Source organism: Varanus komodoensis, unplaced genomic scaffold (assembly GCF_004798865.1).
Source record: "Varanus komodoensis strain SLA01 unplaced genomic scaffold, ASM479886v1 scaffold20_1, whole genome shotgun sequence".
Taxonomy (NCBI): Eukaryota; Metazoa; Chordata; class Lepidosauria; order Squamata; family Varanidae; genus Varanus; species Varanus komodoensis.
This window is the reverse complement of record NW_025335587.1, coordinates 11,895,029-11,913,383: the sequence shown is the minus strand read 5'-3', so window position 1 is coordinate 11,913,383 and position 18,355 is coordinate 11,895,029. Positions and strand designations below refer to the sequence as shown.

Below are 18,355 nucleotides of genomic sequence, written 5' to 3'. Positions count from 1 at the left end.
CCCGTGGGAGGGAAACGTAGAGAAGCCCGGCTGAGCGAATGCCTACGTGGTCCACAGGGGCGGCATTTCTTATCAGGCTGCGCGGTGACTTCCTTTGTGGAAACCAGATGGGGGCAGCCCTCTTACGCCTTAGCCTCCTTCAGGTGCAACCCCAAGGAAGTTTAAAAGGCCTATGACACCCAGAATGCCCCAGCAAGGAGGAATGCTGGCAGTTGTTGCTTTTCTCCTGTCTAACTTTGCATAGGACTGTAACTTCAGTGGCCTTTAGATGCTTTGATTTGGCCAACACTGGTTGAAGTCAGAAGATGGGGTTGGTGAATGCAGTTGTCTTCACTCTCTTTGAGGTTTCGTCAGGACGGGTCTTGGTGGAAGGGACCAAGAGCCCATTTAGAAGAATGAACAGATATTCCTGCAAGCAAAAGGCTTCCCCACTTTTTAAAGCAATGCATGTCGTTGTTGTTGTTGTTAGTTGCGAAGTCGTGTCCAGCCCATCGCGACCCCATAGACAACATTCCTCCAGGCCTTCCTGTCCTCCACCATCTCCCAGAGTCCACCCAAGCCCAAGCCCACATCCAGCCACCTCAGCCTCTGCCATCCCCTGCTCCTTTTGCCGTCAGTTGTTCCCAGCATCAGGCTCTTCTCCAGGGAGTCCTTCCTTCTCATTAGGTGGCCATTAGTTGAGTTTCATCTTCAGGATCTGGCCTTCTAAAGAGCAGTCAGGGTTGATCTCCTCTAGGACTGACCGGTTTGATCGCCTTGCGGTCCAAGGGACTCGCAGGAGTCTCCTCCAGCACCACAGTTCAAAGGCCTCAGTCCTTTGGTGCTCAGCCTTCCTTATGGTCCAGCTTTCACAGCCATACATTGCAACTGGGAAAACCATAGCCTTGACTATACGCACTTTTGTCGGCAGGGTGATGTCTCTGCTTTTTAGTATGCCGTCTAGATTTGCCATAGCTTTCCTCCCCAGGGGCAAGCATCTTTTCATTTCTTGGCTGCAGTCCCCATCTGCGTTGATCTTGGAGCCCAGGAAAATAAAATAAAATCTATCACTAAAAGCAATGCATATCTTCATGCAAAGTGCCCACTTTTCAAAATGACTGAATTGCACCACTGGGGCGTTGTCATGCCTGCCCATCACCGGGATCCTCTTGGCCCTGGATGCTCAGCAACCCATCCTTTGGCAATGCCTTCCATGGCTTCTTTTCCTCCCTGTGGATGGCCCTCTTTTCCCTTGTCAAAAATGAGAAAAGGATTGGCAATACCCCAGCCAGGAAACAACGCCAAACCCAAACCAAGAAACACCAAACTCTCACGCTGGGCAGAAGATGTGCACAGGTGGCCAGAGTCTCTCTTCCTGCAGAGCTGTATCTTGAAACTGGACCGGGACCAAGTGGTCCTGATGTAAAGGGATGCTTGCAGCTAGAGGGCAGCCCTCTGATTGGCCGCTCTGTGTGGACTTGTCCAATCAGGTCCAAGGAAGAAGGCATCTCTGAGCTTGGAGGTCACACAGCACCCGCTCTTCCAAGGTGGTGAGTGCATCTCTGTTCAGAAAGCGACTGCAATGGTTTGGCTACCTGCCCGCCACCTTCTACTAGATGCCGAGACTTTACCCTGCTCTAATCAGTGGTGCTGAGTCACTTTGCTGGTGTGTGTCCCTCTGTTCCCTTCATTCTCCCAGACTTCCTGGCCCTCACAGCAGGGAGAAATTAAAAGAACGCTTGAAAGTGGGACCTGGAAAAAAAGGAAAAGGGGGGGGGACCCATCTTACACAATTAAGCCCCCCTCCCCAAATCAAAACAAAATCCTTAGCCTTGCTGGTTTATCTTCAGTTCAGTCTTTGCTTCCATTTTCAATTGATGATTTATTGTTTTTGGAGCATGCGGAAAACAGTCTCAGAAAGCCCTTAAAATTCAGGGCAGTTCTTAATGTTAGGGGACACGAGCAAGAGAATCCGGGGTCTTTTAAGGCTCTGCAGCATTTTGCATGGGGGGGGGGGTTGCAATAGGAGAATCAGGGACCACACAGACACAAAGCATAATTGTCAAAGAAGAAGAGACTCAGAAAGCCCTGTCTCCACTCTGATGCGATCGTTTCAGCTGAGGAGACAGGGAAGGAATGGGTTTCTTGCCCATTTCAATGTATACCTGTCTGATCTGCAGTTCCCAAACTAATATGTCAACCGAACAACAGCTATCTTTCAATATCTATCTATCTATCCATCCATCCATCCATCCATCCACCCATCCATCCAACCATCTATCTAATATACTTTCTAATTATTTTAAAATCTCAATATTAGCTGTTCCCTGAATATTATGCTAGAATTCAAATTCAAAGTATGCAAACCAAATGTGCATATTAGGGAAAAGCTCAACACCACACCTTAGTGAAATCAACAGAAAAATACATTATGTTCTGGAAAGCCGCTTGCAAAAATGTGTTTCTAAGGCACAATGGCATAGACAAATGTGTACGTGCAGAGAATGCTTGTAAACAGAAGCATGTAAACATTACCAACACAATTTCATGCAATTGTGATGGTAAACCATCCTGAGAGTCAGTGATTAAAAGGAACGGTGTAAAAATGTAGTAAATACATAAATGGTCCCAGGGCTCAGGACCACAGGAGAAAACAAAAACAAATGCAAAGCACACACAAATTTACATATGCTCACTGTGTGTCCGTCTGTGTTTGTGCTGTAAGAATCCTGTCCCTAAGGATACTCCTCTTAGTAAAAAGGGATGCATGAACAGAGAAGAGGACGGCACTTGATTACTGAAAATAATCTCATGCAGAAAAGCTTGCGGGGGGGAGCAGAGACGAAGCACCCCACTCCTCAAACACACACATTTGCTACCAGAGGGGGATCTGATGGGCCCGAGCTCATCAAGTAAAATAAAGGGGCCCTGGGCAATAGGGTGGTGGGGTAGATAGCCCTCCCCTTGAGATCTGGGATCCCAGCTCTTTCAGAACACCCCCTTTCCTGGCCTGCAAGTGTTCTGCAAACTTAAAAAAACCCCTCAAGCTGATGCAGAAATAGGACAGAAAAAAGTAATACAGGTGAAATGAGAAATGGGGAGAGTTTCCTTTGTTGGTCAGTATAAGTAAAATAAAACCAATAATTTATAGCAATAATTTGTCAGATGCATCTATTCCTAGTTCAGTGCCACCAAGTATTATGTATTATGACACTATCCACTCTGAAATGTTTCTGGAAGGATGCTATGCCTAATTATAGCTACCCAGAGCAATCCAGGGAAATGGATAACAGGGCTGAAAACAGAGTTGCTACTCAGCTGACACTTTGTTTATGGCTTTGGATGTAATTGTGGGTGATTGTCCTATCCTCCATTTGCTGAACTGTTTGCTGTGCTACAGCTTGGCTTTTCCTCTCTTTTCTTTTTTAAACAATCATTAAATAAGCCTTATAAAGTCTACTGTTCAGCCACTTAGCATAAAGTTCTGGTCAATGCACCTAAAAATGGGTATTGTGGAAAAGTCCATGGAAGGGCACCCAGAATCAGAGGGCTGAGGTACGTAAGCTCCTTGTGCAGAAAGGCCTGAGATGGTTAACCCAGAAAAAGTGTGAGTAAAGAGGGACAGGACAGAGGTATGCAAAATAATCTAGGGAGAAATTTTTCTCCCTCTCTTATCATACTAGAATCCAAAGGGGCCATCCCATAAAACCGATTAGTGGGAGATTTAGGGCTGATCAAAGGGAAGACTTCTTCACGGCCACCAGTTTGAAGGGATTTAAAAAAAGACTGGGCCAATTCATGGAGGATAAGCTATCAATGCTTCTAGTCCTCGTAGCTCTGTGCTATCTCCAGCATCAGAGACAGTGGGCTGATGTACTCCAGTTGCGGAGGAACATGGGTACGAGGCTGCTGTTGTACTTCTGGGATCCTGCATGCAGCCAATTGGGCAGTGTGTTAACAAAATTCTGGGCCGTGGGTGTGATTTTATATTCTTAGTAAAGGCAGAGTCCTATCCATGCTTCAACTTTAAAAAGGAACATCTAATGGGTTATGTAGGCCTTTGTTTCCTGTCCAACCCCCCTTTTTTCTGTCAAAACTTGATAGGATTGTACCCAAAACATTTATTTTGATGTGTGATTTTTCATTTTGTAGTTTTAGCTTGTTTGCGTTTCATGATGCCCATTGCTTCTATTTTGTTATCTGTCATGGGCTTCCACAAGACAGGGAAATCCTATATAAGAGTGCAGAATATATATGTATAAAAGATCCTATATAGGAATGCAAGAAGAAAGCCGTTTCATTAAATTTCATGGAACTTACTCCCCAGTCAGTGGGTCACTTTACACCGAAAGTGTAGGTCTAAAATTTGCACATGCAATTTTCTTCTTCAGCACAGCTGTCTAAAGTACAGGTCAAGAGCATGGGGGTGATCTATGGGGGGTGGGAACACCCCTTCTGCCTCCTTTCAATCGCCTTCCACCATCCCTCTCTCTTTCTGACACCTCCTCTTTCTTCCCCTCACCTGGGCTCTCCAACACCCCCTTTCTCGCTCCTTCTTTCTGAGATTCCTTCTCTCTGTGTTCCTTTCCTGCCTACCAGGGGCTTGCAGGTTGTAGTTGTGAGGATAAAATGGAGCGAGGGAGAACTTTGTAAGCTGCTTTGGATTCCTCACATGAGGAAAAAGCATGCTATAAATCCAACAAATAATGTTGCATTGTTCAGACCAACTTCCCCCAACAATGCCACGCTTCTCCTCTGATGGTTTGTTTTTAATTTCTAGGCCCCCAAAGTGGCAAGACGCAAGAAAGAAGGAGGTGGCTCAAATGTATTCTCCATGTTTGAGCAAAGTCAGATTCAGGAATTTAAAGAGGTAGGTCTAATGGTCTACAGATGGTCTTTTGCCAGTTAAAGATTTTCATTATGATTCGGCCTTCCTTGGATGGTTCTGTAGATATGGCGAGGGTTCCCAAACAGTGCTATGAAGAACTAAAAATAAATAAATAAATAGTGGGGGTGGTGGGCTTCTAAGGAGGGTCACTGCAGGTGGAGCATCACCTGTGGTTGCACACCCCACAATTTCAGATCGGCCGGGGCGGTTCTGCTTGTGCCGCCCTTGAGAAGCTGCCTGTGGGGCCATCACATGGTGCAGGGCCTTTTTGGTGTGGCCCTGCTGCTGTGGAAGAGATTTAGAGAGCCCTACACTATTGTTGTTTGGGTGCCAGCTAAAGATGCATTTCTTGGTGGGAGCTTTTAAAGACTAGACAAACGTTTTCTGGTCTTGCACCGATGGTTTGGTTGGGCTGCCTCATGTACCTGTAATTTTAGAGATACGATTTTCATGGCATCGATAGGTGTGTTCGTTTCATGTGCTTGTGGCTACGCTTGGGCTCCTTGTGAGGAAGGGTGGGATATAAATCAAGAAATAGATGCAACTGAGCTAAACAGCAAGCCCAACGGATTTCAAGCGCTACGCGGCGTCTTGAGTTTCCAAGCTGTCAACGCAGATTCATGCAGGTTCGGTGCTTCTGCGTGGCCATCAGAGCAAGGCATCAGAGACCTGCGCATGGGGCACACGTGCACCAAGCAGTGCAACCGGCACCTCTGAGTCTGGCGCTGGTGGGAGCCATGCCTCTGGCCTGCAGCACCCTTGCGTGAAAGCACCCAGGCCCGTGCAGTCCTCGCGGCTGCTTGACGGCGCTTCGCCTCCAGCGACATTCTGCCAGTGCACAAGCATTTCCCGAGCCTGCAGCAGGTGCTGCGGACAGCAGGAAGCGCAAATCGTGGAATGGGGGGGGGGGTTGGAAGGGGCCACCCGCTGCTGGTGCAGGACGCTGGTTCTACCATCCCACTCACTGAACTGCCCAGCTCCTTCTTGAATGTCCCCCGTGGGAGATCCCAGAAAGGATCCCAGAGATCCTGCATCTACCGGAATTCCCTCCCACTTCCATGCAATCTTTTCATCCAACATCCCCTCCCAATTCTACAAACTGCACTGGGAGTCTGGAATTCACCCAGTAACACTCCCTTTCCCTCTGTCTCCTGCATCTTAGTAACAAGAGCATCATTTTCTATAGCATTCCCAATTTCTCTCTGCTCACCTCCACAGTCCCTGTCAGTTAGCAATACGGTTTCATACAAACTGGCAGCCGCAACAACCAAAACTGGGTCCAGTGAGGAAAGACCCCTCTCGCTTTGTACCTCATCAGTTTTATTGAAAGATTACCCAGGACCCCTTCAGGATGCTCCCGGGTCGTGCTCTGCACTGCCAACTACAAGGTTTTAGAGCATATACAGAGTATTTTATAGATTCTGAGTCACATGGGCCCAGCGGCTGGGCAGCCAATGACAAAATAAGGTGATCATAGTCAGAAGCAGGTGCCAGGTCTGCAGAGGGGGCTCAGTACAATGGCTTTTGATTGCAGGATACTAACATAATGGTCATGGGATTACTGTGGGTCTTGGCATGCAAATTATTATTATTATTATTATTATTATTATTATTATTACTACTACTACTACTACTACTACTACTACTACTACTACTAGAACATTTCTATGAGGGTGATTGCAATGCAGGGCCGTCTTAAGGCATGGGCCTGTTGGGCACTTGCCTGTGGGCCCCATGCTAATCTGTGTATGTTAACCCTTGGAAAACTTCCAAGATCAACAGTAGTTGTAGTTGTTGTAGGGGCCCAGGACACTGCTTTGCCCGGGGCCCGTCATGCTGTTCAGACAGCCCTGTTGCAATGCTGTTCACCTGCCAGCCTGACCAGCTCTTACTGATCGGCAAAACAGCCCCAGCAGCTTCCTGGGGGAGCCACCAGGTCCCACTTCTTAAAGTAACAGCACATGCCAAATGCTTGGAATTTTTGGGCGCTTCCTGAGAAAAGGGTGCAGGCATTTTATAACACAAAGACACAATAAGCAACGGTTCTCTGCCAGGATTTATCTGAACTTCCCCAACAATATCAAACCCCCAAGTTTCTGCACAACTCCATTTCAGCAGTTTTGTGTTTGCAAATTGTGTTTGTGGGGCACCAATTTTGTAAGACTGGTAGATTCTACGGGGCTATTTGTTTCCTAAGGAACACTGCAACACACCCTAACATACAAAATAAACTGCTTCTTATCAACCATTTCACAAAAAGCAGCACGGACAATTATAATATATAATAATAACAACAACAAAAGCGCCCAATCTATGGAATGCGCTCCCCAGAGAGGTCCGCCTGGTGCCGTCGTTATTTGTTTTTTGGTGCCAGGTCAAGACCTTTTTATTTAAACGTTATTTTAATTGCTAATATTATTTATGTATTTTACATCTTTGTCCAGGACGTCTCCAATTATATTGTTTTTATATTATTATTTACTTATTGTTGTGAGCTGCCCCGAGGCTTTGGCGAATGGGGCGGCATAGAAGCTTTCTAAATAAATAAATACATAAAATATTACAATCCGTGCACCTAAGTCCCTGGCAACAAATACAAAGAGCATTGGCTGGAAAGCTGCAAAGGTCAAAAGTCCTTTCGGCCTCCCACTGTAAGGCTTCATTTCCAAGCCCTGGATCATCTTTGCTGCCCCTCCTCTGAACTCTCTCCAGATTTTCAACATCCCTTTTCATCCCTTTTGGGTGCCCAAAACTGAACACGGCGTTCCTGGCGAGGTCTGACCAGCGCATGCACCGCCAAAAGGTGGAGGCGCTGGTTTGCATGGAATTTACATGTGCTCATTGCTGCTCATAGATGTCTGTTTAGAATAAAGCATTAGAATTTAAATAGTGCGGAAGACAGTGATAAGTCAGTCCAGTCTGGGTTCACCTGAGAGGTCCAGGTTCTAGTCCTCACTCATTTATGAAGCTCACAGGCTGACTTTTGGCCAGCCACTGACTCTCAGCCTAACCTACCTCGCAGGGTTGTTGTGAGGATAAAAAATGGAGAGCTGGAGAACTATGTAAGTTTTCCTTGGAGTCCTTGAAAGAGGAGGAAAAGGAGCATTTAAACGTAATCCTGTAAATAAGAACTTTGCACCTCTTTTTATGGTCTTTTATCTTTAAAGTGGACTTAAACTTGACAGCCCTTTCAAAACAGAGGAGCATCTTCTACAAAAAAGGATGCACGACCACCCTAGATAGGGCCTAGTATTACAATCTTGGCTGCAGCATAGTGAACTTTTCAGTGAACAGACTGGAAAAGCGATCTGATAAACAATCTGTTATTTACAGAGCAGAGCAGATGGTTCCCAAATAATGTACAATTAAAAACACAGTTAAAACTCAATTCACTAAATCACTGATTAATAGATGCAGGCTTAACACTCTAATGTGGGGCCACAGCTATTAAATAGTAGGGAAACAGCTCTCGCTTGAGGTGTAGCATATGCATAATAATACTCTTTCCATCCCATGCCCCGTCGCTGCCTTTGGAAACAGTCCAGAAATTTCAGTTGGCCCAGAAGTGGGTAACAAGATGGTAAAGAGGGAATGGCCAATTTGATTATAATATACCAGCTCTTTTGCATCTGCACTGACTGCCAGTTCAGGTCTAGAGCTGGGATTAACATTCGGTGGTGTAACAGTTTGGAAGCTGCTTTTTGGAAAGATCAACTCCTCCCATCCATGGCCTGCTGGGATCCCAAGAGCTTCTCTAGCAGTTTTTCCAAGGGATCCCCAGCTAAGGAAAGTCAGAGGGAGGCTACAAAGACGAGGGTCTTTTCTGTTGCGGCACCCCAGACACAGAATGAACTCCTGCAAAATGGGCTCACCAAGCACCTGTGTTGCAGATGAAGCACTCCGTATTTTCCCAGGAAGACTCCTGGGATTTGTAGATTTCGTCTCTTTTAAATGTTGCTCTGTATTTCAGGTCTTTGTGTTGCTGCTAGGTTTTACTCTAGTTTTCACTATATACCTTTTTATACTGTATTTTATGTCTTAAATGATTCTAAATGGTTGTAAATGGCCCAGAGAGCTTCGGCTATTGGGAGGTATAAAAATGTGGTAAGTGTTTAGACAGACAAAAGGCAGTGCTGGGAACTACCAGACTTTACTTCTGTCTAAACATGCAAACATATTCAGGTGTTACTCAGCATCGGGGGGAAAACACAACACAACACAACACACTCGGTACAATGCTGTGCATCGCACCAGCTCTTGCAGCAGCAAATTCAATGGCTTAACTCTCTGTGGTTGAATATATGTGGGAAAAGGTGGTTTTGCTGCTATAAGAGAGGGTTAGGAGAGGAGGTGGGGAAAGATTGTTCAGTTTTATGCTTTCAACCTGCTGCATGATGAGGAACACATCTATCCTCTGAAAATCAGCTTCTCTGAATTTTGCAGTAGGGCTACCCAATCAAAAATATGTATGTTAGGAAAAGCAGCACTAAAGATGCTTTGGGTTAGGTCTCCTGCGTCCAGGTGAGCTGTGGAAGCAGCAGCCGTGCCGTGGAAGGGGCCAGCTGTCTTCCAGTTGGCGAGGCCTGCTTTACTTGGTGTCTGAGCCTCCCTCCAGCTTGCACCACTGCTCTTCCAGTTCTGGCCAGTCACTGCACTCCTTGTCCCAAAGGGCACCTGCCTTGCTAAACCACTTTTCAAACCGCCAAAGCACTTTGTCTTTAAAGGGCAGGTAACCAGGTTGCGTGTCCCTCACCTTTTTGGTATCCCACCTCAAAATGTTGGGCTGGGCCTGGGGCCAAAGTCCTGGGGCCCTTCAAGGCTGAGATGCAGATACCCTGCAGTTCCCTGGGCTGGGCTCGCCCTCACCCAGTTTAACACCTCCTGTCCTGACAGGGGGAAGGTGAGCTCCTGACACACTCCACCTGGAGCGGGCAAGGGCTGTGTCTTCCATCGCGCAACCGGGGTGGGTTGTGGGAGCAATCTTGTGTTTCCCTCAACACTGCGCGATGGGCTGATGGTTTGTTGCTGCACAGGAAAGCTGCAGTGGGCATGAGAGAAGCCAAGCACAAACCCAGGGAAATTCTGGTGGCTGTTAGACAAGTCTCGGCTGGGATCCAAGCCATCTGAACGGTTTGGAGCCAAGAGCATTGGCCTTGGCCCAGCTCTGCACTATTTCACAATGTGATATTGGGTTAGGTTCAAGAAAACTGCTTGCCAAGAGAAATATGTGATTTAGGAGTCAATAGTAGTCTGGCAGTATGAATTAAGGAGACATCAGAATGATTACAATGTATCAGGGGCTATCTTGATTACTTAATTAGTGGGGAATGAAAGAAGATTTGTAATGGGTCCTCACCACCTAAGTCTTAAGCAATCCAGGCAACGATCCTCGGTGTGTTTAGACAGAGCAAAAGCCCTGCGATTCCCAGTCTTCAGCCTTCTTGGGGTGGATGGTCACAGGTCTTCGTCAGCCCATTCCAAGCGTGATTTTCTCTTTGGAAAATCCCTTTCTAACAATTCAGACACGCACAGACTACTGCTTACCCATGAAGTTCATCTCCTGAATATGTGGACACCACTAATTTTGGAGTGGCCCTGTTTCTCTTCCAAACTGTTAGTCATTCAAGCATCTGAGTTCAGTACTGGGGGGTATGATGCTCGGTGTCCACCTAAGCCATTTTGCCTGCTCCAGGGGAGGACAAACAGAAGACCACCAGAAGTTTGCATGCTATTTCTCCTTTGCATGGTGTTTCTAACAATCAGCCCTGCTGGCAGAAGCTTCTGGGAGCTGAAGCCTCAAACATCTGGATGTCTACCTAATACCCATCATGGGTCTAGGCTGATGAAAAGCAGATATCCATATGCCCTTTGAAAGCTGAGAGGTCAGTGATGGGGGAGCTTCTAGGTGGATCCCAAAATAGTAGAGTTGGAAGGGGCCATGAAGGCCATCAAGTCCAACCCAGGTGGACTCTCCCAAGGATTGTTCACCCTCATTTTTTCTGCCTAACTCTGGGAAGTCACCAGTTCCATTTGTACCTTTAGGAGATGGTGACATTTTCTTAACTGGGTTTTCTAGCATTGCTCTTCCCCAGAGTTCAGGTCCCTTCTCATGTTCTGGAGAAGAGAGAGGCCTCATGTGCCTCTCCAGATGTTTTGACCTACAATTGATTCTGCTGGCTAGAGCTGTAGACCAAAACATCTGGATGGTCACAAGTCACCCATCCCTGCTCTCGAAGTTAAGTCTTGGAATAAGGATTGGATGTAACTTATCATTCCACCTCTTACGGTATATTTTAAATTGTTGTGGGACTCACACTTTTCTAGCCTACCTTTAACAAAAACACTCCCCTGATACTTAAATTGGTGGAGGAAAGATAATCACAATGAATGGCTATTGGGCGATTTGCCATGCTGGCCAGGGAAGATGGGAACTGTGGTCCAACACATCTAGGAGGAAGTGTGGCAGAGGCACAGGAGAGGTTTCAGTTCCATGCAACTGTGGTGGGGCGTTGGGGCAGCGCTCATTCAGTGAGAATTGTGTGGCACAATATTTTCGAGACTTGGCGGGCATGGGACCCTTTTGACTCGCTCTCTTTCCGCGTTTCTATGTTCCTCTATAGGCCTTCACAATCATGGATCAAAACCGAGATGGGTTCATTGACAAGGCTGACCTGAGAGACACTTTTGCTGCACTAGGTGAGAAAGCAAAAATGCGCTGTGTGCCAACCTTATCTTATAAGAAGCTCTTCAACACATCGCCACCACCTGTTTCTGTCAAAGGGGAGGGGAGGATAAATATACATCAACATGCCAAAGTCTGTGGAGGACCCTTCAGTTAGGAAGAATGGTGCATCAGAGACGACAGTGGGACCGGCTGCCTGGTGAGGTGGGGGGCTCTCCCACACTGGAGGCATTCAAGGAGAAACTGGGCAGCCACCTGAGTGGGGTGGTGTAAATGGGTGTCCTGCAACAGCAGGGGGCTGGACGCAATGGCCTTCTTGGCCCCGTCCAGCTCTACTGTTCTGTGATTCTATGACATATTCTCCTCTTTTGCTTTTAGGTGAAAAATATTTTCAGCTGAAAAATAAATATTTCAGGAAGAAGCAAATATTTATTTATTTATTTATTAAAACATTTTTATGCCGCCCCATTCACCGAAATATTTTCCTCAAATGTGTTGGATACATGAGCATTAGAGCTAATCATAGAGCCAACAGTTTGGGGAGAGGGGTTGGTGGGCATAAAGTGCCCCCCCACACACTCCATGTTCTTTAAATTTTCTTAGAAGCCCTGGGGGTAAGGACAGAAGATGGGGAAAACAGAAATGAAGCAGTAGTCTATTGTTGAGGCGTGCAGAACAATAGAACAGGGTTTCCATAAGCCACCCCCAACCTGAGTTTCCTCCAGAGTGTCTGCTCGAGGCTGTGGCTTCCTTTGTGGAATTCTGGGCTTAGTCCTGATCATGAAGGACACAGTGCTTGATAAAATGGAAGTGGCGGGATCTTTGCAGGAAATTGACCCTTTTGGAACGCTTGTTTCCAAATAAGTAGATTTCTCAAATAAGACGTTTCCCATCCCATAAATATTTTATTTATATTGTACTTTATGTGCTGTCACAAGCTGCTCAGAGTGCATCAGCAATTGGCAGTATAGAGATATAATTAGTAATAATATAATTGCTCTTCTTTTCCAGTTGTCAGGGTTTCTTTCCCCCTCTAAACATTCTGTGTCATTACATTATCCCTGGGGGCTCACCCCATTATGTTTCCCCCCCTTTGGAATTTTTTGCACTCCTGGGAACCATGGGATTGCCCTGAATGTGTGAAGACCTTTGTCTTGTGCGCAAGCTTGCAGGACATGGTTTTGGCTGAATTTGCATGTGCTTTAGGAGAACAAATTAGCCCAGTAAGGTGGATGCATATCTCCCAGTTTACCATCTTCAAAGAGCCTCAAAGAAAGTGGGTGGGATCCTGATGCCTAAGAATTTTGAAGGAGAAAAGAGCTTGGGAGGATTAGGAGATCTGGGAAAGTGAAACAGTGGAGGCTGAATCACAAACGGTTGGCACATGGAAAAGGGGAATATCTCCAGAAAGCTAGGTAGTCCCAGGAAGTTCTCCAATGAGCTGAGACTTAGAAAGGGCATGTGTAGGAGACAGAAGGAAGTGTGGAGAGAAATTAATTTGACTCATGGTTTAATGAAGATTTATTTAACTGTGCACTTTTGCATCAATGCCTGGAATGAATCCTGCAAAAAATTTTTTATTTATTTATTTTATTTATTTATTAAAACATTTCTATGCCGCCCCTTGCCAAGGCCTTGGGGCGGCTTACAACATTGAATACAAAATACATTAAAACAATGACAATTAAAATATATACAGTAAAATAAAATAAGCCGCCCTGGCCGAATAAAATTCAATAATATTAACATTTAAAATGCTGCATAAATAAAAAGGTCTTCGCCTGGCGCCGAAAAACAAATAACGACGGCGCCAGGCGGACCTCTCTGGGGAGCGCATTCCATAACTTAGGCGCCACCGCTGAGAAAGCCCTCCTCCGAGTAGCCACCCTCCTAATTTCCTTCACTGAGGGCTCCCGGAGGAGGGCCTCTCCTGCTGATCTCAAGGGGCAGCTGGGCATATATGGACGTAAGCGCTCCTTCAGGTAACCTTTCGCAGCTCTCTGCATGTTTGCAGTGGAGTTTTTCAGTCCAAACGCTGCCCGTTGGGCTGCGGCAAAACCAGTTGCCAAAGAGGGTTTTTATCCAATGTAGTCAATGTCTTCTCTGCTGCATTTTCTTGGCCTTCGTAGCAACAGCTGAAACCTCCCTTCCCCACTTCTATGGCAGGTCGCATGAACGTCAAGCCTGAAGAGTTAGAAGCGATGATCAAGGAGGCTCCGGGTGCCATCAACTTCACTGTCTTCCTTACAATGTTTGGTGAGAAGCTGAAAGGTAAGGCTGAGCAGCGCTGCGCCCAGTATGACTCTCTCCCACAGAAGGCTGCCTTTTGGCCACGTCTGAGGCCCAGCTTTTGGTGTCCTTTTCAGCACTATGGCATTTCCCTACTCAAAAACATTTGTGTCACATCTCTTCATGAATCTTGCCTAAGGTGACAAACCTCCACAAGAAGTCCAGAATATCTCAGCTGCACAAAATGACTAGCAGGGAAGCCGAGGTGTTTGGCAAGTGAAAGGCCCTTGGCCTCCCCATGGCCAAAATCAGTGCCAGATGCAACTTGTTTACACCGCTCTGATGGGCTCTATGTGGTCCTTCCTTTGAAAAGATTTGCAGCTGCTGAAAAAAGCAGCACCTGCTGTTTGGGATGGCTTCTGCAGACCACATCACACCAGTTCAGGCACGGCTGCTCTGGCTCCCAGTTTGTTTCTGAGCCCAGTTCAAGTCCTACATGGCTTGCATCCAGGACTGGCACTTCCTCGTATAAACATGCCTGCATTGGAAACCGTCACTGGGAGCCACAATGTATTCCATGACTTAGGCTGGTGGGAGCTTGAGGCAGGGTCTTTCCTACAGTAGCACCTAGAAGATGGAACACCCTTGGAGGCTCAGCCTAGCCTTTTCTTCCTGACAATGTAGATGCAGGAGAGTTAAGACTGTGTTGCTTCGCTGGGCTTTGTACAGTCTCGAAAAATCAATTTCCAAATTTAGTGCAAGGAATGATTTCGGCTCTGTTCTACTGCTATTGTTATAATAGAGCTTTATTTTAATTTATCTGGATTTCATTGATCAGTTCCAGCATGTGGAGGGGCTATTGGTGATGTGAAGGACAAATGCAAATAGCACTACTAAGGTCATTCCAGGGGAAACCTACATAACTGAAGGCAAAACCTGGGATTGGGAATTATTCAGGAAAAGAAAGAGCACACACCTTCAGGCTACTAGGTTTGGCTTGCTATCCTTCATGAGAACCAAATTTGTCTGGTTCTATAATAGGAAGTCCTGACCCAAGACATTTTGTTGCCTGAAGTAGAATCCTAGTAGCCCACCTGCAGTGCGGTGCTGAAATGGTATAGAAAGACCTAAAAAAGTTAAGTCCTATAACATTTCATAACAAGGTTGTAGATTCTCCGGGTCCAAATCCAGCCCACCAGGGGTTCCAGCACGGCCTCTGCCATTCCACGGATCCCTTGCCTCCTTGCCCCTGCTCTTTGCTTTCTGTTGTTTAATGGGTGGACAGTCCATAAGACAATCTCTCCCCTTATTCCACGCCTGCTAAATCAGCTCCGGAGTCCTTATCAAAAGGCTTATGGAAGTCCAAATAAACCATGTCTAGCCGGTCATCCAGTCCACGGGCTCCAAGAACTGTTCAGAATCAATGAGACGGGAATTATCTTGGTGGAAGACATGCTGATACACTTCCAGATGCTTGCTATTCTATTCTATTTTATATTTATATTTATTTATAGCAAGCTTTCGTATACCGTCCGTGACCAAATGGTCTCGGGACAGTCTTACAATAAAACAAAACGGAGCACAGCCTCTCCGGCGCTGCTTTCCAGGGATTTACCCAGAACAGATGAAAAGCTACCTGGCCTGTACATTCCAGGATTCCTCTTGGATCCCTTTTTTTTAAAAATGGCATCCCATGGCACTTTCTCCAAACCTTTGGTACAGGAGCCAGTCTTAGGAATATGTTACCTAGTTTTGGAGAACATCTTGGCCTTCAGGAGAGGCAGCAAAATGGCATGCCAAGGTCGGCTTCCAAGCCTCTTCCAGCTCGCTCGCTCGCTCTCTCTCTCTCTCTCTCTCTCTCGCCTATTTTTTAAATATCCATGCTTAGGGGGGGCTCCTGCCGCCCCCTTGCTGGAGAGAAGACAGAGCGGCCTTGCATGCTCCGCCGCCCTGCTGACATCTAGCTTTGAAGTGCGACTCTGCGGCAAGCCCTCCCTGTTGATTAGCTTCCGCATAACACGGTCTCTTTCAAGAAGAGCAGCAACTTTGTGCCGTAGACAAATTGCATTTCTTCTGACTCTTTGTAGAACAGAGACCCATGTGGTTGGTATTAATGCAAAATGCTGTATGTTTTCTTTTGCTTAGCTGCTCATCTGGCATCAGGAAATGTTTGTGTGTGTGTGTTCAAAGTTCCCAGTTTATTTCAAGAATCCCAACCCTCTTTCCCCACTCCAGCCCTGAACCAAACTGGACTGGTTTTAATGGGTTCCCAGAATAATTAATTGTTGCACAATAGGAAAAACTGGCTTTCTCTAAATCCACGCCATTTCTCCTTTGTTGAGAAAGGATGGCCAAAACTTGCCCTGCAGCTCCCTTCACCATTGTAATTTTTGGTGCACAGTGCAAGAAAAACGTTTGGGCCAATTAAAGAACTGGGCAACCTTTAAAGAAAGGATGCGAAAGGCTGTTTCATGCAACTCATCCCACGGGAAGGACGCGACACACTTTCTCACCGAGGGCATGATCTGAGGGCCTCCCAGCGTTGTCTGGGGTGCATCTCAGCTCTCCGACCCTATAATCTCAGAGCTGTCCCTCTGTGGCCAAGTGCCGCCTTGCCCCGTTAGAGCAGGCCTGGGAAGAGGGGCAGTCTGCTTTCCCCGCAGTCACCGAGGCAAAAACGGGGGGATGCCATGGGATGGAGGGAAGGTGGGCCTGAGGACAGCCTCCAGTTCCTATGGCCGACCCACGTTCTCTCTCCCCCTGACAGCACTTCGTTTGGACCACCGAGAAAGTCCGTCTAGATAAAAATCACACTGCAGTGCGTGGTGGCAGTGGAAATATTCCTCGTTGGTCCTCATTCTGCACATAGGATGCACAGGGATGCTTCGCCGTGGCTGCAGGGTGCAGGCTCATTTCCCGCAGCCACGAGGGCACTGTGCTAGGGCTCGAAGGGCTGGGTTCTGATCGCCATTCAGCCAGTGAAGCGCACTGGGAGACTTTGGGCAGGTCACAAACCCTCAACCTAACCTACCTCACAGGGTCGTTGTTGCAAGGATGGCATGGAGAGGAGGAGAACCCCATGAGCTGCCTTGGGCTTCTAGCCAGAGGGAGAAAGGCAGGGTAGGATTAATGAAGTAGCCAGAGCAATAAAGTGAGGCCAGAGGAAAGCTTGTGAACTACGGTGTGGACGTAAAACAGTTGTAGATGGACACAGCCAAGGTCAGGTGGGCATGGAAAACATGTCTATTCCATTCAGCTGTGAACGGTTTCTAAGTGGAATCTGACATTCCAATTCCTTGGTGCCTTCAGCTCCTTTCTAATCTGGCTTTTTGTTTCGATTTGTTTTCATGTTTGAAGCTTTGTTTTCAGTTCCTACGCTGGGGGCCCCTTTTAGCTTCTAAAAACATTGGTGCATGCGACCCAGTGTTTTCCCAAATGAAACTATGACTCTACCTGGACCCCAACTCTTCTCCTGTTTGCCTGCCCCTCCTTTTGGGCTCACAGATTCCAGAAAAACATAATTTCCATAGAACAGATTTCAGCTTGTACTCTCGTGCCAATGGGCTGGGGGCAAGTCCCCTTGAGTTCAATGGAGCTTACTTCTGAGTAGCCACACACAGCAGGCGGTGTTGGCATTCGTGGTTCTGCATTTCCTGCAGTCCTAGGTGTATAAAGAGCCCTTTTGATACTGGGGTTCCTGATCCGGAAAAGAGTCATCATTCCATCGTGGAGGCACGTGGCCATTTGCAGCGGCTATTTCTGAGGCTTCTGATCTGATGCCCTCGTCGAGCGGGGCATAATGTCATATGCTGAAGGTTCTGGCTATTTCGACATGGAATGGGGCTCTCTCGCTCTTCCTGCCGGGTGACGCCGAGCTGCGTTTGACATCCAGGGATGCAATCTGGCTCTTCCCTGGTGGTGGAGCAAAACAGCCACCCTGGAGCGGAGCTGCCCTTGCGCCCAAGGCCTGCCTGGCCTTTGCTTTCTCCTTAGCCACCCCCTGCATTTTACATCATCTCTCAGGTGGCAAATCTAGTCAAAATGCAAAAACCAGCATAGAAAGATACCAGAGAAGAATCACAGTGGCCACACACAATGAGCCTCGTTAAAGCATTTCGTAAAAATCCGAGGCCACTAAATGAGGGGTGCAGAGACTTTTTCCGCCCAGGCGGGGACTATCCTGGGGAAGCTCTCGGTGGGTGCATTTCAGCACTGGGGGGACCCAAAGCAAGAGGTGCAGGGCTGGGTGTGCGAGGTATCCATCTGGGGGCAGGAATTCATTCAGTTCCCTTGACTCAGCTGCCCAGACTGGTTCCGGGGCTCAGAGTCCAAGCCCCCTTGGAGGATGCCCAGCACTCACTGGGAGCTTGCCAGGATCCGAGCCCATGTGCCACACCCGAAGCAGAAGGAGTTCACCAGTTGCATAACCTTCGTTCCACGAGCATTTGCAAGCTTCCAATTGACAGAATCTCAGTTTTCAATTTGTGAGGAGGAAATAAAAACTCGGGTCCGTGGGAAAGATCAACCGTTTGAACCTCTGCTGCTTGCTTTATCGGTGACCCAGTACCTGCAGTCGC

At 47.1% G+C, this 18,355-nt stretch overlaps 1 protein-coding gene across 1 annotated transcript in view; it reads left to right on the top strand.

Moving 5' to 3' along the window:
• The window catches only part of MYL10 (myosin light chain 10), a 35,503-nt gene that overhangs the window by 5,316 nt on the left and 11,832 nt on the right, over nt 1-18,355 (top strand). The window contains exons 2-4 of the mRNA XM_044430246.1: nt 4,760-4,849; nt 11,488-11,563; nt 13,716-13,820. Of these exons, the coding sequence (XP_044286181.1) occupies nt 4,760-4,849; nt 11,488-11,563; nt 13,716-13,820 (271 nt within the window). The remainder of the gene's footprint in view (nt 1-4,759; nt 4,850-11,487; nt 11,564-13,715; nt 13,821-18,355) is intronic.